Here is a 26,972-nt window from a genome sequence, read left to right as displayed (position 1 = left end):
GACGTTTAAACGCTATAAACGACAAACCATGAGCCATAAATAGCATCTTTGTGGCCACACAAAATTTGATTCCTTGTCCAGTTTCCTTTTCACAGACAAAATCAACGTAAACACAGCAATTACTGTGTCCATTTTACTTTGAAGTTCGTTGGTGAACGCCTAATGGAAATTATTTAAGCGTAGATGTAATAGTCATCCAAGGGTCAGGCATTGTGTGTATTGTGTTATTCATTACTGTCGGAAGGACCACAAAAACACATATGAGAAACAAATCAAATGTTATTTATTTTGCTTATGTCCATCTAAATGGGAGAGATAAGCCTAATCCTCTCTCTCTCTGTGTCTGTATGTCTGTATGTCTGTATGTCTCTCTGTGTCTGTATGTCTGTATGTCTCTCTGTCTCTCTGTGTCTGTATGTCTCTATGTCTCTCTAATTTTGCCATTTAGCAGTCTCTCTGTCTCTCTGTCTCTCTGAGTCTGTATGTCTGTATGTCTGTATGTCTCTCTGTCTCTCTGTGTCTGCATGTCTCTCTGTCTCTCTGTCTCTCTGTCTCTCTGTCTGTATGTCTCTCTGTCTCTCTGTCTCTCTGTCTGTATGTCTGTATGTCTCTCTGTCTCTCTGTCTCTCTGTGTCTGCATGTCTGTATGTCTCTCTGTCTCTCTGTCTGTATGTCTAAAAAGATTTAACAAGCTACACAATCATACAGAACTCCTTACCAACTCCCATCTCTCTTCACACTGTCATTCCGATTCCCTGCCACCCAGATTACCTCCATTAAGCCCGCCCCCATTTCTATCTAAGCCAATCACTCTCTGCATGCATACTTTTACCCAATCAAATGAATCAAACAATAAAATAAACTCCCAATCAAATACCCTCCCATGGATTAGCCAAACACCTCCCACTTGGTCCATTGGTCCTTTGTGCCTAAATGGACCACAACTTTCCCTCTCTTTAATACAGTTATTTTCTACTGCTCCTCCACGGGAAGCAGCACGACCACCCGCCCAACGTCTCGGTCGAGCGTTGGGAAGAGATCGTGGCCCTCGCTCCTTCCTCGTCCTGAATCACCCACGCCTTCTTGCGCATCTTCAATAGGGTGCCAGCCAACCCCTCGTGGCTCGCCCCATGGGCCTCCCCTGCCAACAGAGTGCTGATCCATGCAGTGTAGGGGACAAGTGGGATTCCCACCTCCTTCGCCTCCTGGATTCCTCCGGAACACACCAGCAGCCCCGGCCCTTCGACCCTCTCAACTACCAGTCCGTCCCAAGTCGTTTTAGGAAACTCTGTTCCATCCTGTGCAGCCAGACACAGGTCGCGGAAAGCTGCGTTCAGCTCCTGGACGCCGAGGCTAACTCCGCTTCTTGTCTCCCTCGGGCGTGTAGCCTCCCACTTTGCGTCTTCTGGAGCCCTCCTGCAAACCAACCACTGCCTAACAGCTCGCCGGACCCACCCAACTACCCGAATGAGCCTGCCTATCTCACTGAAGCGTTCTGGCTCAATCAGGTCCATGAGAGCAGCGCCCCAGAGCCTCTCCCTCTCATGCTCGGGGTCCCTGGAACTCCCAACCGGTGTGGATGTCCCCTTTGCATTTGCTTCCTCCTCAATGCCGCATTTCGGGTCCAGCCCCTTCCTCGCCTGAGCGCGTGTTACAGCTGCAGTGAACGCTTTCCGTTGCAGCATGCTCACGCTGTCTCGAGCACTTGCAGCCACCTCCGCCGCGGATTTCATGGGCCACTTCTCCACTGCCCACGCCAGGAACTCCGGACCATTCTGCCAGGTCGAGCCTTCTCCCATGCTTTCCGGCGGGCAGCCTCGTGTGACGAGGTCTGAGACATTTAGATCTCCGGGGATCCACCACCAGTCGTCAGTAGGTCCAGCCCTTTGGATCTCTCCGATCCTGTTCGCGTAGAATGTTTGGTCCTTTTGAATGGCCCCCATGACGGTCTGGCTGTCCAGGAAATGAAACCATCTCTCCACGCCCAGTCGACCTTGCTTCTCCCAAAAGCCCTTAAGCCTGGATGCGATTACGGCCCCACACAGTTCGGATTTAACGACATCCCCTTTCTGAGTTATCGGCGTCAATTTGGCCTTTGACTCGACCAGCCTTACAGCCACTCCCCTGGATGTTTCCTCGCTCAGCTGATCAGGCAGCACCAACACCTCTGACTCTGGCTCCACATTGGCCCTCGTTTCTGCAGGCTTGCCCTCTTTGCTCCTCCCACTTTGACCCGACTGGATCCGTGGTTCCGGAGCGAAACCTCCAGCGTTGAGCGTCCTCTCGATTCCCTCCGTGATGCTCCTCAGCTCTCTCCTGTCGCCATGAGACGCTAGAATGTCGTCTACATAGGTGTCCTCCTCAAGTGCTCTCCGCTCTTCTTTTAGGTGGGCGACCTCTGGCAGCCTTGCCGTCTTCCTCATGGCCAGCTGGGCGATGCATCCGGCTGGCTTGTCCCCGATGTTGACGCGGGTAATTGCGTAGGTTTTGATCTTCTTTTCCCCTGCGAGAGTCATCTCTTTCCCGCCCGGCTGACAATTTCCGCAGCGACACCCTCCACACTTTGGCTCGCACGCGGCGCTGATGCTATCCCAGCTCCACCACTCGAGGACCTCTTTGCTGCTTGCAGCTGTTCTCCCGGTCTTTTCATGACCTTGCGGCTTCTGGTCTCCATCCTCTTCTTTTGCGCTGGGCGTCTTGCAGGGGATCTCCTCAAATCTTACTGCCTCCGTTCTCAGAGAACGCGCAAAGTGCGTCTGGGAGTTGTGTGCGGATCTTTCCCAACTTTCAAACAGGTCTGGGTGCGTTCCTCCCACGGTCTTCCCCAGAGGCCCGTCCCACAGCACTAAGTCTCCCGTCCCTCTTCTCCACCGTGGAGCGAGTCGTCCCTCTCGGTGGCTGATCAAGAGCTCGATTTCCTTAGGTCGGACCAGCTCTTCCTTCTCGACCCCAGGGAAAAACTTACAGAGTCGCTCTGGACTGATGACCTTGTCTGCACGAGCGATTGTGTCGAGCCCGTAACATACCATCTCGTGGGGACTCCATCTGTTGTTGCTCCACGCCCTGACCTTTAGCAGGTACTTATTAGTCTTGACCTTGACCTTCATTCCACCGACTCCATGCACAGTCAGTGTTACTTGCTTCCGCTCCAGTCGGAGCCGATCGGCGGCCCGGTTGGTGATATAATTTGTGTCGGAGGCGAGGTCTATGAGAGTTCCCAGGTCATATCCATCTTCTGTTTTGACTGTCAATATCATCATTAGTACTGGATGTTCCTCTGGCCCATCCTCTGCGAAGAGACTTCCGCCTTCTGCGCCCGCGCTCAGCGTCATCGAAGCCTTACTGGTGAATGCCTTCGCCCTCCTCTCCTGTTCAGGGTTGAGTCCCAAAGAATCCAGGAATTCTCGTTGCTTGTCAGCGAACCCTGGCCCTGTCCTCTTCCCCTCACTCCATTCGGGACACAGAAGGTAGTGATGACTTGCCCTTCCTTCATCCCGCTTGCACACTCTGCACAGGTACCGGTTACTACACTCCCCGTCGGCGCCGTGCATGCCCAAACATTTCTGACAGGCTTTGCTTTGCCTTACTATGGCTCGTTTCTCTGCCAGACTGACACTCTTGAACTTTTGGCAGAAGAATATTTTGCCACCGTGCTGATCGCTTCCACAGATGTCACACTCTTCTCTTCTTTCCGATGAGTCTCTCTCCATGGCCCTCGTGAATGCCCTCTTCTCCCATCTGACTGGCCTCTCCGGTGTTCCCCCAGAGGTCTCCGTGGAGCCTCGGATTCGATCCATCCCCTCGAGGATTTTTTCCTGCCTTTTCAGAAACAGAAGAAGAGCATCGAACCGCTTGTCTGGGGCGACTTGGTTTTTGGGTTTGGTTACAAAAGCAAACCAGCCTTCCTGCACACGATCTGGCAGTTTGCTCTCGATGGCCCTAAGTACAAGTGGGTTCTTCATAGCGCCCACTTCTCCTAAGTCTGTCAGGTCCATGAGGGCTCTTTCCACTGCCTGAATAAGGTCGATCGCTTTCCTCGGCTGGTTTCCTTTTACCGCTGGTATTCTTTCCAATTCCTCAATAATTTGCAGCGCGATGGTTGCCTTGTCTCCAAACCGATTCTCCAAAGCTGTGAATACGTCTTCCGCTGAGCGGTAGCTCGAGAGTTTGAGCTCCTCGAAAACCTTTCGGTCTATGCTCTCGAGGAGGTGGAGTTTCTTCACCTCTGGCGACCCCGATGGGTCTCCCTGCTGCTGCAGGCTCTCCCAATCTTTCCGCCAGCGATGAAAATCTCTCATACACCCGCTGAACACGGGCAGCCTTGTTGGAGGGAGTTTGATCTTGGCTCTAGTGCGGTTGCCTCCATATGTGGCGCTCTCCAGCCCTGCCTCCCGGGCTTGTTCCCATGCTTCCCGCTGAGCCTCCAGTAGTTTGGCGCGCTCTTGAGCGGCTATTTCTGCTGCCTTCAACTCAATCACGGCCGCCTTCTGCCTTGCCTCAGCGATCTCTTCTTCGGCCCCCAATTTCACCTTCGCTGTCTCCTTCTCAAACTCGGCCACGCTATCAGCTGACTTCAGTCTTGCCTCAGCGGCTTTCCTTTCCAGCTTGGCAATGGCTTCTTTATTTTCTCTATTTGCCGCTCGATCTTTGGCCTCTTCTTCGGCGAGAACGTCGGCCCTTTCTCTATTCGTCGCTCGATCTTTGGCCTCTTCTTCGGCGAGAACGTCGGCCCTTTTCCTCTCATCTTCGGCGAGAACGTCGGCCCTTTTCCTCTCATCTTCGGCGAGAGCGTCGGCCCTTTCTCTATTCGTCGCTCGATCTTTGGCCTCTTCTTCGGCGAGAACGTCGGCCCTTTTCCTCTCATCTTCGGCGAGAGCGTCGGCCCTTTTCCTCTCATCTTCGGCGAGAGCGTCGGTGGCCATTTGCTTTGCTGCGGCGGCCTTGTCGGCCATTTTGTCAGTATTCTCCTTCTCAACTCTTCCAAATTCAGTCACAAACGTTTCCCAAAGTTCATCCCTTTTGTCCTCCAGCTCCTCTAGTGACTTTCTCGTGTTGCACGCCTCAACTACAGGGATCCACTCCCCCCAGCTTGATAGCAGACTTCGCGCTTTGATGATGAGGTTATCTGTGAGTGTGCTTCGTTCTTTACAAACGTCGTGGGTTGCCTCCCCTAGACTGATCCTCTTCGCGCCTTCGTGACTCCTTTCTGCTCGTCTAATTGTGGATGAAAGTTCGACTCCCGCGAACCTTGTCCACATGTTGGCCTTTAAGACGTGACCGACCTGTTCAACCTTCTGAGCTCTCTCCTCAGCGGCATTGGTGATGTCTTGAAGAAGCTGACTGTTACCTGTCTCAGGTTCCTGACTTGCTTTGGCCTTCAAACCTTCCTCATAATTGTCGTCTGCAGAGTTTAGGTCTTTCGCATTTGACAGGAGCGCTATCCACTCGCGTTTCATGTCATCTTCGCCCATCAATGCCACTGACCTGATGATGTGGCGATATCCTCTCTCAAAAGTGACTGCCAACTTTTCCCTTTCGGTCTTTAGTGCCTCCATTCTGCCTGTGACTCAGAAATAACCTGTGTGTACCTGTTTCGTCTTTCTATCGTATATCTTCAGCCCTCTCTGACTCCCTGAGCTGATTTGCGCTGGTCCCTGCACTTCCTTAACTAGTCTTCGGCAGCGGAACCAGGTTCACCGTGGGGTCATCCCAGGGATACTGCTAAAAATAAAATAATAAAGTGGGAGAGGATTTTCCTCCCCCCGACGACTTAATACCCAGGTACACACAAACCTATTTTAATGCAAACAGTCAATAGAGTCACAGGGAAGAGTGCTGGGTGTGGGTAGCTCTCTGGGTAGCTGCTATTAGCTCGCAATTCCTTTCTTGGTGGGTCTTGTAGGTTAGCCTAGCTGGCTGTGGATTCTTGCAGTTGGGTTAAACAGTTGAAGCTAGCCGTGGATTGTTTCACTCCTTGCCTGCCTAGCTAGCTGTAGCTTTGAGTGCTATAAGCTCTACCGCGTGCCTGTGCGCTATTGCGACAACAGGGCTAACGCTAGCTTAGTTTGCTAATGCTACGCTGGCTAGCAAGTGGCTAGTTAGCTACGGTCGCGGGTGCCACGGCTCCGTTGCCGGCCTAGTTAGCTGTAGCTTTGAGTGCTATAAGCTCTACCGCGTGCCTGCTGCGCTATTGCAACAACAGGGCTAACGCTAGCTTAGTTTGCTAATGCTACGCTGGCTAGCAAGTGGCTAGTTAGCTACAGTTGCGGGCGCCGCGGCTCCGTCACTAACCTGACCAGGCTTTAGCTTGCTCTTATCTCCGGTGAATGGATCCTTGTCCTCCCGGAGCTTCTGTTGCGTCCAACCGGGCTTGTATTCCTTAGCTAACTGACGGTCCGTCCTCCTGCGGTCGTCAGCGGGTGTTTTACAATTGTTCAGCTCTCCCTCTAGTTAGCTGATGGCGAATCCTCTGCTTGCTCCGGCAGTACGGGTGAAATGATGAGACTGACACAATTCGGTTTGATTTCCTTCTTCATCTATTAAACAGATTGTAAAACTAAACACAACACATTGATATCAGTACATGTAAATAAACAGTGAACAAACTAACAGAAAAAGATTTAACAAGCTACACAATCATACAGAACTCCTTACCAACTCCCATCTCTCTTCACACTGTCATTCCGATTCCCTGCCACCCAGATTACCTCCATTAAGCCCGCCCCCATTTCTATCTAAGCCAATCACTCTCTGCATGCATACTTTTACCCAATCAAATGAATCAAACAATAAAATAAACTCCCAATCAAATACCCTCCCATGGATTAGCCAAACAGTATGTCTGTATGTCTCTGTGTCTCTCTGTGTCTGTATGTCTCTCTGTCTCTCTGTCTCTCTGTGTCTGTATGTCTCTCTGTCTCTCTGTCTCTCTGTGTCTGTATGTCTCTCTGTCTCTCTGTGGCTGTATGTCTCTCTGTCTCTCTGTCTCTCTGTGTCTGTATGTCTCTCTGTCTCTCTGTCTCTCTGTGTCTGTATGTCTCTCTGTGTCTGTATGTCTCTCTGTCTCTATGTCTCTCTGTCTCTCTGTGTCTGTATGTCTCTCTGTCTCTATGTCTCTCGATGTCTGTATGTCTCTCTGTCTTTGTGTCTCTCTGTCTCTGTGTCTCTCTGTCTCTCTGTGTCTGTATGTCTCTCTGTCTCTATGTCTCTATGTCTCTCTGTCTCTCTGTATATATGTCTCTATGTCTCTCTGTCTCTCTCCAGAAATCTTGAATCCATGAAGTGGAATTTAGACTTAACAACTAATGTTATCTTAATTGGCATTCAAGAGACTGACACTTAATTAGTAAACACAATTATTTCTGTAACATTTGCTTTTTTTCATCTTGTATAATTCCATTAAGCCTATGATCCAGCCTTTCTGATGCTACCAGCTCTGGTCATTGTTGCATAAGATTCCATCAGTTTAATTACTGTATGACCAGGGCCAACTTAACCTATTATGTGACCCTAAGCAAAAAATCCCCTCCTCCCCAAACCCACCCCCATGCAACAGGTATGTGAGCATTTTTATGAAATGGCAATAATAATTTAAAAAGCATAGGAATAATGAGATACTGTGTGGGCCGACAATATCGACATTTAAATAAATTAATACAAATAATAGAAAACAATAATATAATGGGTTGTCTTATTAAGGCAAGTATTCAGTTGCTTTTTAAAAGAGACATATTTTGTTATAAATAGGGGAATTGCTAAAAATGTATGTTTCGGAGTAACAACCAACACATTTTCTTGACTTTAAAAGGTTGTTTTTCACTCGCGGGCCCCCATAACAGCACGTAGACAGCGCATAGGGAGAGAACTCAATAACCAAGCTCACAGGCACTGTTTGTTTACAAACTTGTACTACGGTACCAAATATGTATTGGCCTTGCTGTCCTGGTCTGAATTGATAGAGTCCTCCATGTTTTTAATTCTGTTTACACTTGGGACTTTTTTTGTTTGAATTTCTGTTTACTGGACTCGCTTCACTTTGGAGCAACAACCTAGGCTACGGCGCTCCTCTCCACATCTCGTTCCCAGACACTTCCACCCACTGCTCAGAAGGTCTGCCAATGCCCCCTGGCCCTGGCATGGATTTGTTTTTCTTATGATGATGTATCTGATGTATAGATGATTCACTTACTTAGACAAAATGTACCGGTTGTAAGTCGCTTTGGATAAAGGCGTCTGCTTAAAGGTATGAAATGTCTTAAATGTAAATGTCTGGTGGCCCAACACGGCGCACTTGGCCTTCACTCCCAACACAAGGGCCGGTACAATCTGCACAGCGATTGGCTTAACCGGCTACAAACCAATCATCTTCCCCAACACCTCCCCCCCAGTGGTTGTGCACCTGCATTCGGAGCCACGCCTCGCAGTTCTGTGATTGGCTGAAATCAAAGAAGGACAAATACTTTACTCAGTATTCACTCCCACTAAGGCCAGGTGGTGAGTCATGGTTATTCCAGACTTCTAAATGCGCTGTGCTCATTAGCCTGAGGATGCACGTACACACACGCTCACACACACACACGCACGCACGCACGCACACACACCCACTCTGTGACTAGGCTACTAAATGACTGCTGTTCATCCATGAGGAATGTCTCTCCTTCCTCTCTGCCTAACCTTGCCTTCTGCAGTATGTGCCTTCCTTTAGCGTGGAGATTGATTAGTTAGGGTGAAACGACAGAAGTTCCCCATGGCTGATTTGTAGAATGTCACACACATTTGATCCCGCCTAACATTAAACAGATTGGGGGATCAAACATTGATGAGCTCGTACAGCACGCACACACACACACACACACACAGATGTGAGGAATGTGCATGCACACGCGCACGCTCACACGCACGCGTACTCCCTGTTGCGTTTTTTCACTGCTTGCATTCCACGTGCGGCGAAGCTCAAAAGGGCTGAGAGATTCTTCATGCTCGTGTTCAACATGACTACTTGTATTAAGAAATAATGAGGTATAAAATTGCCCTCGTCATTAAAGGGCTGTGGATGAAGCACTACAGAAGCGTAGCTCTCCACAGACACCAGAGGGTAATTACGACCAGGGACGGGTGCAGGGGCACTCCTAGACAGGTGCTGTTGAAGAGGCGGAAACCGACCCTCATTAAAACATCAAAACAGTTATGATACACAGTGCAGAAGTTTATTACATACTGTCACATGAATCGGAATACCTGAGGCCACCTCAGTTCAGGCAGGACACTCTCAGTCAGTGTTGGCGGTGTGTGACGCTGACATGTGAGAGGTGACAGACCAGGTGTCATGCACGTATGCACCTTGGCACCTCACGGGGGCTGACATGCATAATACAGCGATATCCAGGTCTATTTAAGGAGTCATCTGACACACCTCTCCATCGCCTACAGTATTGCTGTAGTTACTACAGTATTCCTGTTGTTGGTTGTTACTGTGCGATTTATAGTCTTAGTCTCTGTGCGTTTGTCCCTCTTCCACCCCCAGCCTCTTACACACCCAGACTCTTTCACCCTCAGCCTCTTACACACCCAGCCTCTTACACACCCAGCCTCTTTCACCCTCAGCCTCTTACACACCCAGCCTCTTACACACCCAGCCTCTTACACACCCAGCCTCTTACACACCCAGCCTCTTACACACCCATCCTCTTACACACCCAGCCTCTTACACACCCATCCTCTTACACACCCAGCCTCTTACACACCCAGCCTCTTACACACCCAGCCTCTTACACCCTCAGCCTCTTACACACCCAGCCTCTTTCACCCTCAGCCTCTTACAGATAAGATAGCCAGACTGTGTTTACCACCTCAAATTAATTAATTTATGCCCAGCCAAATCCATGTTTAGAGGTAGCTAGCTAACATTAAATGGATCATACTCGTAAGACTTTTCACTTTTCAAAAAATGCCGGTCGAGAGAGGACGCTGGCGTTGCTTGTTCGCCGCTTCTCCGCTCGAAATCTAGGTGTAATTGCAGTATACAGAGTAGATTGTCCTACAAAGACACTTAGATTTAGATTTATTAATCTAAAAATGTATCCTTTTATTCTAATACTCGATCTTTTCAGTTTGTAAAGCGTCTTTGGGTGTCTAGAAAAGCGCTATATAAGTCTTATGTATTATTATTATTATTACACACCCAGCCTCTTACACACCCAGCCTCTTACACACCCAGCCTCTTACACATCCAGCCTCTTACACCCTTAGCCTCTTACACACCCAATCTCTTACACCCCCAGCCTCTTACACCCTCAGCCTCTTACACACCCAGCCTCTTACACACCCAGCCTCTTACACACCCAACCTCTTACACACCCAACCTCTTACACACCCAGCCTCTTACACACCCAACCTCTTACACACCCAGCCTCTTACACACCCAGCCTCTTACACCCTCAGCCTCTTACACACCCAGCCTCTTACACACCCAGCCTCTTACACACCCAACCTCTTACACACCCAACCTCTTACACAAACAGCCTCTTACACACCCAGCCTCTTACACACCCAGCCTCTTACACACCCAGCCTCTTACACACCCAACCTCTTACACACGCAACCTCTTACACAACCAGCCTCTTACACACCCAGCCTCTTACACCCTCAGCCTCTTACACACCCAGCCTCTTACACACCCAGCCTCTTACACCCCCAACCTCTTACACAACCAGCCTCTTACACACCCTCAGCCTCTTACACACCCAGCCTCTTACACACCCAGCCTCTTACACACCCAGCCTCTTACACAAACAGCCTCTTACACACCCAGCCTCTTACACACCCAACCTCTTACACAAACAGCCTCTTACACACCCAGCCTCTTACACACCCAATCTCTTACACACCCAGCCTCTTACACACCCAGCCTCTTACACACCCAGCCTCTTACACAAACAGCCTCTTACACACCCAGCCTCTTACACACCCAGCCTCTTACACACCCAGCCTCTTACACCCTCAGCCTCTTACACAACCAGCCTCTTACACACCCAGCCTCTTACACCCTCAGCCTCTTACACACCCAGCCTCTTACACCTCCAGCCTCTTACACACCCAGCATCTTACACACCCATCCTCTTACACACCCAGCCTCTTACACACCCAGCCTCTTACACACCTAGCCTCTTACACACCCAGCCTCTTACACACTCAGCCTCTTACACACCCAACCTCTTACACACCCAGCCTCTTACACACCCAGCCTCTTACACAAACAGCCTCTTACACACCCAGCCTCTTACACACCCAGCCTCTTACACACCCAGCCTCTTACACACCCAACCTCTTACACACCCAACCTCTTACACAAATAGCCTCTTACACACCCAGCCTCTTACACACCCAGCCTCTTACACACCCAGCCTCTTACACACCCAACCTCTTACACAAACAGCCTCACACACCCAGCCTCTTACACCCTCAGCCTCTTACACACCCAGCCTCTTACACACCCAGCCTCTTACACACCCAACCTCTTACACAAACAGCCTCACACACCCAGCCTCTTACACCCTCAGCCTCTTACACACCCAGCCTCTTACACACCCAGCCTCTTACACACCCAGCCTCTTACACACCCAGCCTCTTACACCCTCAGCCTCTTACACACCCAGCCTCTTACACACCCAGCCTCTTACACAAACAGCCTCACACACCCAGCCTCTTACACAACCAGCCTCTTACACACCCAGCCTCTTACACCCTCAGCCTCTTACACACCCAGCCTCTTACACACCCAGCCTCTTACACACCCAGCCTCTTACACACCCAGCCTCTTACACCCTCAGCCTCTTACACACCCAGCCTCTTACACACCCAGCCTCTTACACACCCAGCCTCTTACACCCTCAGCCTCCGGCCGCTTGGTCCTATTCAGTATGCATCTCTCGGGGGGAAGTTTATGTATAGCTATGGATTCCCCGCTCATGTTATATACATGGACACGCTGTGGTCGTTTAAAACTCCCAGACCGGGAGCTCTCTAAAGAGCGGGACCATCCAATTACGCCAGGCTTTAATTGGAATTTTCCATTTTATATTAACACATGCTCAAACTTGCTCAAGACGTGAGTGTCCTGACTAAATTAAAACATTAATCTTAGATTAAAAAAATAAAACATAAAAGGATGGTATACTGGTATTTTAAAGTTGCTAACAAATGATAAGTAAATCAAATTATTTCAGTTGTTGGCGTAAAAGGGATGTGTGGATGAACACAATGTGAAACACCGAAACTTCAATATTCACTTTATTTTGTTGTTGTTATTTTGTGGTCTGAGCTGCTGTAACGCTTTAATTTCCCCTCTGGGAATCAATAAAGTACCTACCTATCTATCCATCTAGATGCTAGGGACTAGCCTAGTTTTCCATTCACAGTACATACACTTCATTCTAATTCCACCACCTTCTCCGTCTATCTATCCTGTGTTAATTAAAACATCTTATAATTGTTTTGTTTCCCAACCCGTCACTTTCAATCTGTGCCTCTCACTCATCAACATATTTCCTCACCAGCCTACCCTGGGGCGTGCCGCGGAGTCTGAGACTTGAAGAGTTTGACACTTCTGGAAGTCGTAGCCTAACTCCCACTCCTCCCCTCAAGGCATTCTGGGAGGAAAAAAAACCCAGCATCTATAGATACCACCAACACCATATGGGTGGGCAGTATGGCTCTGCGTTGCATCGTTTGAACGATCAAGCAGCGACCACATCTGAACATACGGCAGGAGAGAAGAATACTCTGCCTGAAAAAAAAACACCTCTCCTTCATTTCGTGCTGTCAAATCTCCATATAAAGAGCTGCACTTGGCCATTAGACGAATCAGTCATCATTTTTCATATGAGAGAAGATTCTTTCCGGCGGTAGCGCAAGGGTTCAAATGAGATTCATGTAACTGTTGACGGGAGGTGTGTATGAATCAGCCATAAATATAATCGGCGCGTTTGTGGTGATTTGTGATGTTTGATCTGGGAGCGTGGCTCTCCCCTGCTCCTCTCTGCACCTCCTCCCGTCCCCCATCAGCCTCGTCTGTCTGGGGGGAGGATCAGAGGGATTACTGCCTGGTTCCACTCACAGCGGGGAGGGTGTGCGTGTCTGTGTGTGTGTGTGGGTGTGTGTGTGTGTGTGGGTGCGTGGGTGTGTGTTTGCGCGCGTGTGCGTGCGTGTGCGTGTGTGTGTGGGTGCGTGTGTTTGTGTGTGGGTGCGTGTGTATGTGTGTGTGTGTGTGTGTGTGTGCGTGTGTGTGTGCGTGTGCGTGTGTGTATGTGTGTACCGGGAAGGGCATTCAGGGGTAGGGCAGGAGGAGAGGAAGCTGATCAAAGTTGGCACAAGGAACGGGTTCCTATAGGGACTAATCACTGCTTCAGGTCTATCTTCTGGTCGGGGAGGCCGGTGGAGGTAGAAATCGGAGGACAGGCTCGTGGCAATGCATGGAATGGAATGAGGCCTCAGCCTCTAATGATCTGCTGTTACGGTTGGTGATATGTGGATATGAGGTGGCGTATTTCAAACTTGCCTCTCACATACACCTACATTCCCTCTCACATACACCTATATATATATATACACATAAAGCATTCTTGCATTCACTACTCCTCCGGTGGAGGAGCCCTTCTTTATCCTTTTGAGTTGAACATCATGGCAGTGCCGTTCCTTTGAGGGGGCAGTGCCTCTCCTCTAAATATGCCGATAAGGCTAAAGAAACCCTCTGTATCCTCATCTCTCTAGCTCTGGTGTGTGCATATTCCCCTGGTCCTCGTGAGAGGGTTAGGGTCACAAGTGACTGAAACTAATAGAAACGCAAACAATGACAAAACAGTCTGTCTGTTTGTCTTTGCGTGGCTCAGCCAATCAGGACTGGAGATTTCAGCTGCCTTCCGTTTCTAGTGAAATCTCTCTCTCACACACACAAGGTTTCAGCTCACACACATAACAGGATCTCACACACGTCACTGTAAAGTGCACATATACACAAAACATTTTCAAATAGAAACTACTGGAAAACCGTAGATGGCCTATATGAAACCCACATTTCGGTTTTACACGTATGCGTGTGTGAGAATTTTTAAGTTATGTGAAAGAAATATGTATGCAAAAGTCAAGTCAAAGTAGCCCCGCGGTGGTGTAGCGGTCTAAGCACTGGCCACTAGTGCATGCTGCCCACCGGGGACTGGGTTCGAATCCCAGCTCGCCAGATCCGGATATGGCTGGGGCACACACGGGGAGCGGCATATTGGGCGGCCGTATTTCCGGACAAGGATCCGTCGCGCAACAGCGCCCCCGGGGTGCCGGAATAATAGGTGCTGGGCTCGAGGAGCCAGTCAGCTAGTCTGCCTGGCGGCCTCTTCTGGGACTGCCGGCCACGGGGTCGTGCGGCGGATCCTTCGCAATAGGCAGGGGATAATTGGATGCTAGGTTGGGTTCAATTGGCTACCAAATTGGGTGAAAAAGGGATAAAATCTGAAAAACAAATAAAAAATAAATAAAAAAAAGTTAAGTAAATATGTATGCGTGTGAGAGCTCTTCATGTGTGCGTGTGAGCATTTAAGTAGTATGTAAAAGCTTTTATATGTGTATGACAGAAGTTCAGTTGAATGTGAGAGCATTCTAGGCGTGTGTGAGAGGTTCAGTAATGAATGCAAAAACACTTTATGGGGCTGCTGTGGCGCAGGAGGTAGAGCCGCCGTCTAATGACTGCAAGGTTGGCAGATTGGCGGTTCGAGCCCCGGCTGGCCACATGTCAAAGTGCCCTTGGGCAAGACACTGAACCCCAAATTGCTCCCAATGAGCAGGCCGGCGCCTTGCATGGTAGCTTGCCGTGAATGGGTGAATGAGAGGCCACTGTAAAGCGCTTTGGAAAAAAAGGCGTTATATAAGTCAGTCCATTTACCATTTACGATATGTATGTGAGAGGCCAGTTTGAATTATGGCCTATACGGCACCTCATATGGATATGTGGCTGGCCACATGTCGAGGTGTTTTAAATTGTTCGCAAGCGGGTCGACGCCTTGCATGGTAACTTGCTGCCATTGGTGTGTGAATGTGTGTGTGAGAGAATCTGAATGAGAGGCCATTTAAAGCGAATGAGACGCCATTTAAAGCGCTTTGGAATAAGGCGCTATATAAGTCAGTCCATTTACCATTTAGGTATCATCCATCAATCGAACCGAGCGACTGAGAAGTCCCAAATGCTAATGGTTTTGGCATTTCAATTGCACTTACTCTAATTAATCGATATCTTTACATACTGTAGCTCCCGGCTGTTTGTCTCATGCACTGATGTGACATGCCTGTCTCTGGTATAGCAGGAGAAAAGAAAGAGCAATCACAATAAATAACAACAACAACAACAAAAACATCATTTTTATGTTTCACTCAACTTCAAAATATGAGATTCAAAACTGCCTTCAAAGGAATTCCAGATTTTCTTTTCATATTCCGTCCCTCCCCTGGGTTTCGGTGTATCATCTGCATACTTCTGCTCAAGGTAGTCAAGGGCATCATAACAGAATCGCCGTGGAAACGGAGCGGCAACAACTTCAAAGAGGAGTGTCAAAGGAATTGATTGGGGACGGAAAGATGGGGAGCAACGAAGAGACGTAATTGATCTCATTATCATGGAAGCGTAGTAGTTTACACTCGTTTTTGAAGCACAACTTCTACCCTCTATCTTTCTCTCTCTTAACTTTCCCTCTCTCTTTTAACTCTCGTAACTTTCTTCCTCTCTCTCTGTCTCTCTCTCTCTCTCTCTCTCCCTCTCTCTCTCTCTCTCTCTCTCTCTCTCTCTCTCTTTCTCTCTCTCTCTCTCTCCCTCTCTCTCCCTCTCTCTACTCTCTTGACACTAAACTGTAACTTGTTGAAAGTAGCCCAAACCAAATTGGCACACACTGAACCCCAGTAAACATCAGCTGTTGTTTTTTCCCCAATATAAGCTGAAAGAAAAACTGTGCAATCTCCAATGCTTATTAATAGTTGTCCTCATTTGAAGTTCAAGATTAAGTATAGAACTTAGCTTTTTTTACCATACCGACCACACAGGTGATGGGAATAGTTATGATTATTGATGAATAACTTCTACGTTACATAAGTTAACAAGACGGATTAGTCTTCCACCTGTCAGATCAGGTATAGGCCAGTCGATAGGCCAGTCGATCAGGCCCCTGGTCACCCGGTCCACAGGAGGATGTGTCTCGTGTTAGGGCAAGCTGCCGGGGCCGTTCACACTCTCAGCATGGGAAGCACGTTAACCCTGAGGGGCACCTGCTGCCCACCTGATAAGACGGTGTGTGTGTGTGTGGGGGGGGGGGGGAGGGGGGTTCAGCGAGGTCATTCGATTTTCAGTCTCTGGTACTTTTCCACTGCTTGTACTTGAGCTTAAGTCTGAGGACTGGCATCCTGGGCTCCTCAGGGGTCTTTCCAGCTTTGCTTTATGCTGTATGGTTTCTACCTCCTGCGCAACATCGCATGAAATCATTGAAAGACTCCGGTGATCTGATCCCGTCTTTTGACCTCGCAACAAGAATTTTCGATACACAGGTTATTGAAAAATGGGTTGCAGTGGTCTTCATGGAAGCAGATGTACAGTACTATATATGCTGGGTAACTATCACTTTTTAATAACAACCATGCGTCCATACGTCCATGTGACGTGTCTGCAAAGAGGAGTGTGTGTGTGTGGTCAAGACGAGAACAAGGGTTTCACGTTAAACTCAGAGAGAGGAACGTTCTAGACCGTTATGCCGTTACAAACTCGATTCATTGTTTAGCAGATTTCATTTTCTGAAAAGTGAGACAAGTGAGAGAAGAAAAGAAAAAAGAACTACAGTATCAAAGTGTATCGAGTGCGCGAATATCCATCTTAGATGGATAAACATGAGAAATACTATCCAACATTTCAGTGTGAATATACATATACAGTACCAGTCAAAAGTTTGGACACACTTCACATATACAGTACCAGTCAAAAGTTTGGACACACTTCCCCAATCGGGAATATGCCATTTAGCTGACGTTTTTGTCCAAAGCATCTTACATTGCAGTGAATGCATACATTTTTCAATATATATGGTCCCAGTGGGTATCAAACCCCCAACCTACCAAGTATTGTTAGCTCCAACCGTGCCAGAGAGGACCATCAGCATGAATGTATTTGGGGGCCTTAGGTGAGATATTAGCTTAAGTCATTTGTGACACAGTCTGATCATTTGGGTCCGCATGTCGGCAACCAATTAAAATGTTCAGACTACGTTGCAACGTTGTTGAGAATCACAACACAAACTTGCTAGTCAAGCCAAAATACTGCAACGAAATGTAATGTAATCCCCACTGCTGCCTAGTTAACTATGACACTACTTTGTTAGCAGGCTCACAAAACGAAGCTGTGTTAGTTGACCAGCAATGTGTCATTGATTTTAAACAACGCGGAACTGAATTCACATTCTTCGAAAGAAAAGTCCGGTCATTACATCAGATCCCGACATGAGGACCAAAGCATTAGAATGTGTCACATTTGTGTTTTGGTTATGCACGGTTGTAATTATCTCATTATGCTACAGTATTTCTAGTATACACTACCGTTCAAAAGTTTGGGGTCACTTAGAAATGTCCCTATTTTTTAAAGAAACGTTTTTTTCAATGAAGATAACATTAAATTAATCAGAAATACACTCTATACATTGTTAATGTGGAAAATGACTATTCTAGCTGCAAACATCTGTTTTTTAATGGAATATCTACATAGGTGTATAGAGGCCCATTTCCAGCAACCGTCACTCCAGTGTTCTAATGGTACATTGTGTTTGCTAATCGTGTTAAAAAGCTAATGGATGATTAGAAAACCCTTGAAAACCCTTGTGCAATTACGTTAGCACAGCTGAAAATGGTTTTCCTGGTTAGAGAAGCTATACAAATGGCCTTCCTTTGAGCTAGTTGAGTATCTGCAGCATCACATTTGTGGGTTCGATTATACTCTCAAAATGGACAGAAAAAGAGAACTTTCATATGAAACTCGACAGTCTATTCTTGTTCTTAGAAATGAAGGCTATTCCATGTGAGAAATTGCCAAGAAACTGAACATTTCCTACAACAGTGTGTACTACTCCCTTCAAAGAACAGCACAAACAGGCTCTAACCAGAGTAGAAAGAGAAGTGGGAGGCCCTGGTGCACAACTGAGCAAGAAGACATGTACATTAGAGTCTCTAGTTTGAGAAATAGACGCCTCACAGGTCCTGAACTGGCAGCTTCATTAAATGGTACCCGCAAAACGCCAGTGTCAACGTCTACAGTGAAGAGGCAACTCCGGGATGCTGGCCTTCTAGGCAGAGTGGCAAAGAAAAAGACATATCTGAGACTGGCCAATAAAAGGAAAAGATTAATATGGGCAAAAGAACACAGACATTGGACAGAGGAAGATTGGAAAAAAGTGTTATGGACAGACAAATCGAAGTTTGAGGTGTTTGGATCACACAGAAGAACATTTGTGAGACGCAAAACAAGTGAAAAGATGCTGGAAGAGTGCCTGACGCCATCTGTCAAGCATGGTGGAAGTAACGTGATGGTCTGGGGCTGCTTTGGTGCTGGTAACGTGGGAGATTTGTACAAGGTAAAAGGGATTTTGAATAAGGAAGGCTATCACTCAATTTTGCAACGCCATGCCATACCCTGTGGACAGCGCTTGATTGGAGCCAATTTCCTCCTACAACAGGACAATGACCCAAAGCACACCTCCAAATTATGCAATAACTATTTAGGGAAGAAGCCGGCAGCTAGTATTCTGTCTGTAATGAAGTGGCCAGCAGAGTCACCAGATCTCAACCCCATTGAGCTGTTGTGGGAGCAGCTTGACCGTATGGTATGCAAGAAGTGCCCATCAAGCCAATCCAACTTGTGGGAGGTGCTTCAGGAAGCGTGGGGTGAAATTTCTTCAGATTACCTCAACAAATTAACAGCTAGAATGCCAAAGGTCTGCAATGCTGTAATTTCAAATAAAAATCATTATTTCTAACCTTGTCAATGTCTTGACTATATTTTCTATTCATTTTGCAACTCATTTGATAAATAAAAGTGTGAGTTTTCATGGAAAACATGAAATTGTCTGGGTGACCCCAAACTTTTGAACGGTAGTGTGTATGTATGTATATATATATATATATATATATATATATATATATATATATATATATATATATATATATATATATATATACTATAAAGCCAGAGGTGACTGATACAGTAACAATTATTTGACATTACTGGGAAAATGAGAGAATGTGGCTTAAGTGAAAATTCTGCTATATGACATAACTTGTCATCTGTCTTTCCTAAAATACAACACTGCCCCTTTAAGACCTCAATCAGACCTCTGGATCTGTTTTTAGTTTAACAGCACCAGCTAGTTTAGCTACACAATATGAAATCTGCAGTTTTTCATTTTGATAATCAGGTCATACCATATATACACATCTAACTAACTCTGAGATCCCAAACATTGACTTCTCTCCTGTTTCACCAGCTCACACTGAAGCAATAAGTGCTCAGAATGTGTGGCTCATACCTGGCGGAAAATAATAACTAGAAAATAATGAAAAAATAAATCATTTTGTTTGGGGCCCATATGTGTTTACCTACATGGCCCATATCTGCCATATCTGTGGTGTCAGATAGTGTTCCCTTGTCAAATAGTGTTTCTGATCTAACTGAACGTGTGTTTTTTAGAGTAATCGAATGAAAAATGATTGTATAGCCTCTTTTATACATCTGTACATAACTTACTATACATAAGCTACCTTAACTGTACATAGCTCATAACTGTGTATACCTCTAAACTACCGTACATGCCATACTGCACCTATCACTATCATTTTATATCATCTTCTTATATCACTTATTTGCACTTCTGGTTAGATTCTAAACTGCATTTTGGTACTTTTTCTCTGCAATGACAATAAAGTTGAATCTAATCTAATCTAATCTAAAATAACAATGATAGTTGCTTACACTTTCTGTATGCCACTTGGTCCTCCAAAGCAGTTGTTTCATGATGGATTACTAATTGACAAATATATGAATGTTATATTACTAAACTTTTGCAATTATAGTATAATTCAGTAATGATTGTCAATCATGTTTTACCCTTTTTTGTAAATATTGCAACAGTGTTTTTTATACCCTTTCATACTGTTGCACGCATGAACTTTAGATAAGACTGTATTCAAAATATGCCTGAATGCTTGCAGATGATATATTATTGATTGCGTCTGTAATCTTATACCATTCAACAAAAAAAATGTTGATTAATTCTGGCGTGAAATTGCAATAACATCAAAGAATCTTATGAATTAAATAATGAATGTTAAAATATTCTTAAAGATGCATGAAACACTTCTGATATGTAAGTAAGCAAGTTTTGCTTTAGATATCACAAACACCAGAGAGGGAACAGTAAAAACAGCTAAACCCACAGCAGACAGAGAGGGACCACTACAGGTATCTGTTACGGGACCACATACTGACATGTCACATGTCCCCAGCCCCTCAGAAAACAATGTATGAACCATAGGCCTATAAATAATAACGTAGCATCTTTTCTTTTTTCCCCCACTTTTTTTTCTTTTTAAGTGAAGCGAAGCATCCGTTAAACAATTTATGAAGTTTGTACCGCCTCCAATCGTTGAAGGAAAGGAAACTTGGATCTTGAGCTGGGAATGAAAAAAAAAGAATATCCATAACGTCTTTAATTATAGACTGCATTGGGGAGGATTACATTGACATTTCAGAGAGTGGGAGAACATTTTTGTCGACGATTAAGATTTCCGGCAGCAAAAAAACACAAGAAAAAAGAAAAAAGAAATCCATTACCGGATGCAATTTAATCCCTGTCTGTATCAAACGCACATCGGGTGTCTTCTCAAGTGCCAGTTGTTTTATGGCACTTTGCCATGTGACCACCTACCAGGGCCTGGCATGAAATGCGCACACATAGAAAGAACACTCTCGGTGCCACATTTGTTTGTGTAGATTGTTTGATGTTCCTATTCAACAGTTTGATGAGATGTTGTTTTGAAGCACATACGGTAGGTACTCACACTACTCTTTGGGGTACTTAGAGGGAGGTACTTGGGTAAGCTCGGTTAAAGTTCTTGCCAAAGTAACGTTATAGAATAACTTAAAGGGTAAACAGAGGAGAGTGTAAACAGAGTAGAATAGAGTGGAATGATGTTGTAGCAATGTTGCAAGTTGGTTGGTTTGCGAGTTGGTTGTCAGATGGTTGGTTGGTTGTTAGACAGTCTGTCAGTCAAGTGTTCTAGTATCCCAAAATGTTACTATGCAATGTAATGTAATCCCATCATACGTCGACATCAGTGGAGGATGGTGGAGGTAGAAATCAGAGGACGGGCTCATTGTGACGCATGGAATGGAATGAGGAATGGTATCAAACACAACGTGTTGCGTCCTTCCACTACTGGTTCGACATACCTGTAGAGTATTCCCTTCCATTTCTTTGCATGTGCACCCAACCAATACTGTGGCGTTTGGTTCATTAATTTAACACCAAATATTCCACCTTAAAGTGTGACTGGCATGACTGATTGACAATGCATACATTAGCGTTGTGTCCCGGGATGACGTGACATGTGATGATGGGTGAGGAGAATAAACAGGTGGTTGAACCGTTCTGTTTTTCCCCCTAAGCCTATTCAAGGATGAATTGTGTTAAGTTGATAATGTTGTGTTGGAAGTGTGAAAAGGAAAGTAGGTAAAAATGGAGGAATGAAATCCCTTTGCTGCAAGAACAGTGAATCTGCTCTGTACACAGCCTACCGCATACTCCTAAGCATAATGAACATAAAAATGTCATTGCAATGAAAGATGACGCGGCGGTTGACATTTAAAAAATCACTTGACATTCAGTCTGACTGTCAATAGAACAGGGATGAAAACGTGTAATTGCTAGCAGACTTACATCACTAACAAGGCTATTTGTTGGATAGGTCAAGGGAATCGGACTAGGCTTTGAACGTGGGTCAACTGACACCCGGGTCAACAACAGAATAATGTCTTAGCCTGTTGCCTCCTAGGCAGTAACTCAAAGACTATCAGTACATGGCTTGGGGCATCATTGTACCTTTTCAAAAGGTTGGTATAACTCTTTGAGAACCTCCTGCTGAAGACGCTGGTCATTCAGGCATAACCACGTGTTGTTCAAGTGAAACGGAGCAGTTCTTCAGGCGCTGTTAGGGGCCACTGCACCGTGTATCCATGAATAAAACATGACGATGTCCTGCCTTCAAAATAAACCACAACAAGCTCAAAGAACCATCATGGAAACTCAAAGGCTTGTTTTTTTTATTGATTCCTTGTCTTGAAAACTCCCCAGATTACAATAGAAAAGAAACCACAAACACAAATCTATAAAAGTAATACCAGTTCTCCAATCAGTCCAACAACAACGGTCTGTCCTGCCAAGTCTTGTCTTTTACAGAGGTTTGTTTGTTTTCAGCTCCCCTCTATGTCCGTTTGAGGAGCCATTTGAAGAGCGGCTTGAGGATCCGGTTGAGGGTCTGTTTGACGTTCCGTTTGAAGCTCTGTTTGAGGTTCTAGTTTATCTAAAATCCCTGCCAGAGTCTTAAACGGCGGTCCCCAGTCGCTGAGGTGCCTGAAGTCCTCGTGTCCTTCCACTGTCCCTGACCCGATGGAGCTCAGCGACTCCGCCACAGACCCCGCCCCCTCGTACGCGTACGTAGCCAGCGAATCGTACGGCGTTGCCGAGTAACTGCTGTCAGTCTCCCGCAGGCGCTGGTGTATGTAGTCTCTGATGACGTCGGCGCTGCCTTCAGGGACGGTCGGTGGCGTTCCGTTCTCCGAGGCGGGTTGGGATTGACCTTCGACCCCCTGCCTCGTCACGCCTCCGTCCTTGTCCCGCTGGAGGGACGTGCCCCCCTGCGCGGCCACTCGGCCCCTGTCTCGGTCTCGGCGGAGGGACACGTTCTCCTTCACAGCTTTGGTGTTTCTGAGGGTGCCCATGTCGAAGGCGTGCGTGTCCTCCTCGCCGCCCCCCTCGTCATCATAGTGAATCACGTTGTCACGGATATCCTCCTTCGATGACATCAGGGTCTCCCTCTTCTCCTGACGCCTCAGGCCGACGAAGATAACCCCCATGACTGCGGAGGAGGGTCATAATGATTAGTCATTAGCACAACGAGAATGAACTGTGTCTATAGAGCTTTTCTATATCCTTAGGACATTTTATAATGTAATAATAATAATCCATTAATAAAATAAAGGTAAGTGCTTGTACATACTGTATGTGGTGCGGCAATTTACATTTTACATATCGGTGTTTCATATTTTAATATGCAAAAGACAAAGCAGCACATTATTCCCTGTACCATATATATGCAGAAAAAGTAATATATACATATATATATATATATATATATAGCCTCATTGATATGCATGTTCTGAGTGCAGAAGGTATGTAAAGATTGACATGTGTTGTATTGGAGAGTCTCTCAGTGTGCAGGCAGGATGAATACACAAGTCCATTGACATGTATTTGAGAGGATCTCGCTGCTGTCGAAGGCAGTGGGAGGCAGACAGGCCGATGTCATGTGTTAGGAACCATTAGCCAGCTTCCTCTTTTCTTCAGAGCTCTCTTTGCCTGTGCGCACTACTGAAGAGGAGCCACAGCCTGGGGGAAGCACTGATCCAGTTCTGACATGCTATCTGTCACTATTGTACTGAGTTTGTGTTCAGACAGGATGAAAGGAAGACTCTCTCTCTCTCTGCTTTTATCCCCCCCCCCCCTCTCCTCCTATCTCTCTTTCTCACTCCCTCTCTCTTGCTATCCCCCTCTCCTCCCTATCTCTCTTCCTCACTCCCTCACTCTCTCTCCCCCTCTCTCGCTACCCCCCTCTCCCTATCTCTCTTTCTCACTCCCTCTCTCTCTCTCCCCCTCTCTCTCGCTACCCCCCTCTCCCTATCTCTCTTCCTCACTCCCTCACTCTCTCTCCCCCTCTCTCCCTATCTCTCTTTCTCACTCCCTCTCTCTCTCTCTCTCCACCTCTCTTGCCCTCTCTCTCCCTCTCTCTCCCCCGTGGCAGACAGTGGGAGATGTCAGCAGCCCAGCGTACCACCTCTAGAGCCTACTCCTCCAGAGATCATAGTTGAGGCTGGGTGACTCCTAACAGCTTACAACTACTGTTACTAGCGTCCAGGAGGTCCCAATATAAGAGATCCCACTTGAGAAGGAGATTACAGGGCAGCTTAGGAGGGCGTCACTCCAGAATTACAACTGTTACACAGCAGCAGGAGAGCATAGATATGGAAATGGCAGGACACTTACGCACCTAAGTGGAGGCCAGTGGAGGTAGAAATAATCGGAGGACTCACTGTAATTACATGGAACGGAATGAGGAACGGTCTCAATTCAAACTCCATTCCTCATTCTGTCCCATCCATGCATTACAATGAGCCCCGTCCTCCCCCGATTTCTACCTCCACCAGCCTCCACTTGAATGCTGTTTTATTTATTCACAGCAGGAAATATTGAATGAAGGAAATCAGAGGATAAGTGATCTACAAAATTGCGGTAATTAACTGAAGTACTTCAAGTACTTAAATGTATCAAATTGCTGTCAATTGCATGATTTCAAGGTAGAGTGTCAGCAGCTCCACCTAGTGTAATACAAGGGAATTCAATACTACCCAGGGGAGGCTGGGGGAGGTAGAAACGGTAGGACGGGCTCACTGAAATGCATGGAACGGAATAAGGAATGGTATCATACATTCAGCTCCATGCCTTACAATGTGGCCGTCCTCTGATTTCTACCTCCACCAGCCTCCTCCGCTGATAAAACCACTCAAGTCTCAAGTTGTCATACTGAAAGTACTCCAGGCAACCATTAAAAAAGATATCTGGCAAAATACCCAATTCAATCAGTTGGAGATACAGGTGAACTGGCCTTGCAGGGTCACTCTGAAGGTCATATAGGAGGAGCCGAAGTGAACTGATACTGTTTGTTTCTGCATCAGAGCCTCTGAACATCAGACATCAAGTCATTGTTATACTCCATACGAAAAAAGAAAAACACTAAAAACATTTAAAAGACAGGAATTCAAACATACATGTTATTAACATTTACAGTGCCCTGCATTAGTAATGGACAGTGAAGCATTTTTTCTTCTTTTGGCTCTACACTCCAAAAGTTGGGATTTTAAACCATACAAGGTTAAAGTAAAGATGTTCTGCTTTTTAAATGGTATTTGTGTACATATTAGTTTCATCGTTCAACAATTCCAACACTTTCTAGGAGGTCTGAGGTCATTCATAGCTGCCGCTAGAACTGGCTAACTTCATTGACGCTTCATTGACGCTGTAATCAAATACTAAATTCTTTAGTAAATTCTCAATTCTACAGTTCTTAATTTGGGCATTTGTTAAATCTGTCCCACTACTTTCGGGTACCCTGAAATAGGGGAACTATACATACATTTCTTTTATTTTTTATTTGTTTTTCTGATTTTATCCCTTTTTTCACCCAATTTAGTATCCAATTGTACCCAACCTAGTATCCAATTATCCCCTGCCTATTGCGTAGGATCCGCCACACGACCCCGTGGCCGGCAGCCCCAGAGGAGATAGCCAGGCAGACTAGCTGTCTGGCTCCTCGAGCCCGACACCGTTATTCCGGCACCCAGGGGGCGGTGTTGCGCGACGGATCCTTGTCCGGAAATAGTCCTATACCCCCCTTGGGAGCGGCCGCTCAATATGCCGCTCCCTGTGGGCCCCGGCCATATCTGGGTCTGGCGAGACCGGGATTCGATCCCAGTCCCCGGTGGGCAGCTTGCACTAGAGGCAACTATACATACATTTCTGAAGGGTGAAACCAATATGTACACAACAAATAAAAGAGAATCTCTACTTTAACCTCATCGTAATCGTTGGATTTCAAATCCAAACTGTTGGAATGTACTGTTGAGTCAAAAGAAGACAAAACGCCTCCCTGTCCCATGACTTACGCGGGGCCCTGCATGTTAAGCATGTACCATACCTAGTAGTATGACCATACACATGAGAACAGCCATGGCGGCCCCCGTGGTGAGGCCCGCGGGCAGGAAGAGGGCCTGGGCCGTGCAGGACAGGAGGGAGCCGTCGCTGTCGCAGGCGCACACCCGGATGGTGAGGGTCCCCGTGCTGCTCTGGGCCGGGTACCCGCTGTCCTCCACCACCACGGGCAGCAGGTACACCTCCTGCACCCGCCTCTGGAATCCCACCCGCCTGGTGGCGATGCCCGCCGTGTTGTCTGGAAACACATACGTGACCGTAATTAATACTTGTTTTATTTTTTAAAGTTATTTTTCTGAGTGGGGCAGTCCCACTCATATTTTTTATTTATTTTTATTGATACAGTGGAGAATTAGACAGGAAGGATGGGTGAGAGAGAGAGGAGGGATGGCATGCAGGATATGTCCCCGGCCGGATTCGAACCGGGGATCCTGCGCCACCTAAGTGCCCCCGTAATGAATACTTTTATTGATTGTTTTACATTGTTGACAGCGCTTGATGTGTTCAGAAGGTGACACGCAGTGCAGAACTGTGACATGTGAAGAGGAAACGAGGGAGTGACTGCCAATGGCCCCTGGTCCTAGCATCGATTTGTTTTTCTTATGATGACTGATGGACAGATGATTCACTTAGTTAGACAAATGTGCTTGTGGTAAGTCGCTTTGGATAAAGGCGTCTGTTAAACGTCTAAAATGTAAATGTTATGATTAGACGTGACGTAAGCAATGCTGTCGGACGGAACTTCAATAACTGATAGATATCGATCTATCCTTTATAGTACATTTTAGAAAATACAATACAAGTCGCCACATTTCGTGACATTTCCATTGGATTGGATTCTAATCAGGATTAGAAGATTAACAGGAG

The 26,972-nt window shown here is 46.6% G+C and overlaps 1 protein-coding gene across 1 annotated transcript in view; it reads right to left on the bottom strand.

The window, feature by feature from the left end:
* Positions 1–22,534: 22,534 nt before the first annotated feature.
* The window catches only part of cdh12a (cadherin 12a), a gene marked incomplete at both ends in the record, with an annotated part of 27,567 nt that continues 23,129 nt past the window's right edge, over positions 22,535–26,972 (bottom strand). Inside the window, 2 exons of the mRNA XM_080546907.1 lie at positions 22,535–23,199; positions 26,092–26,343. Of these exons, the coding sequence (XP_080403033.1) occupies positions 22,535–23,199; positions 26,092–26,343 (917 nt within the window). The remainder of the gene's footprint in view (positions 23,200–26,091; positions 26,344–26,972) is intronic.

This window comes from Nansenia antarctica (genome assembly GCF_963989245.1).
Source record: "Nansenia antarctica genome assembly, chromosome: 16".
Classification (NCBI taxonomy): domain Eukaryota; kingdom Metazoa; phylum Chordata; class Actinopteri; order Argentiniformes; family Microstomatidae; genus Nansenia; species Nansenia antarctica.
Note: the sequence above shows the minus strand (reverse complement) of the source record. Positions and strands in the feature narration are given on the sequence as shown.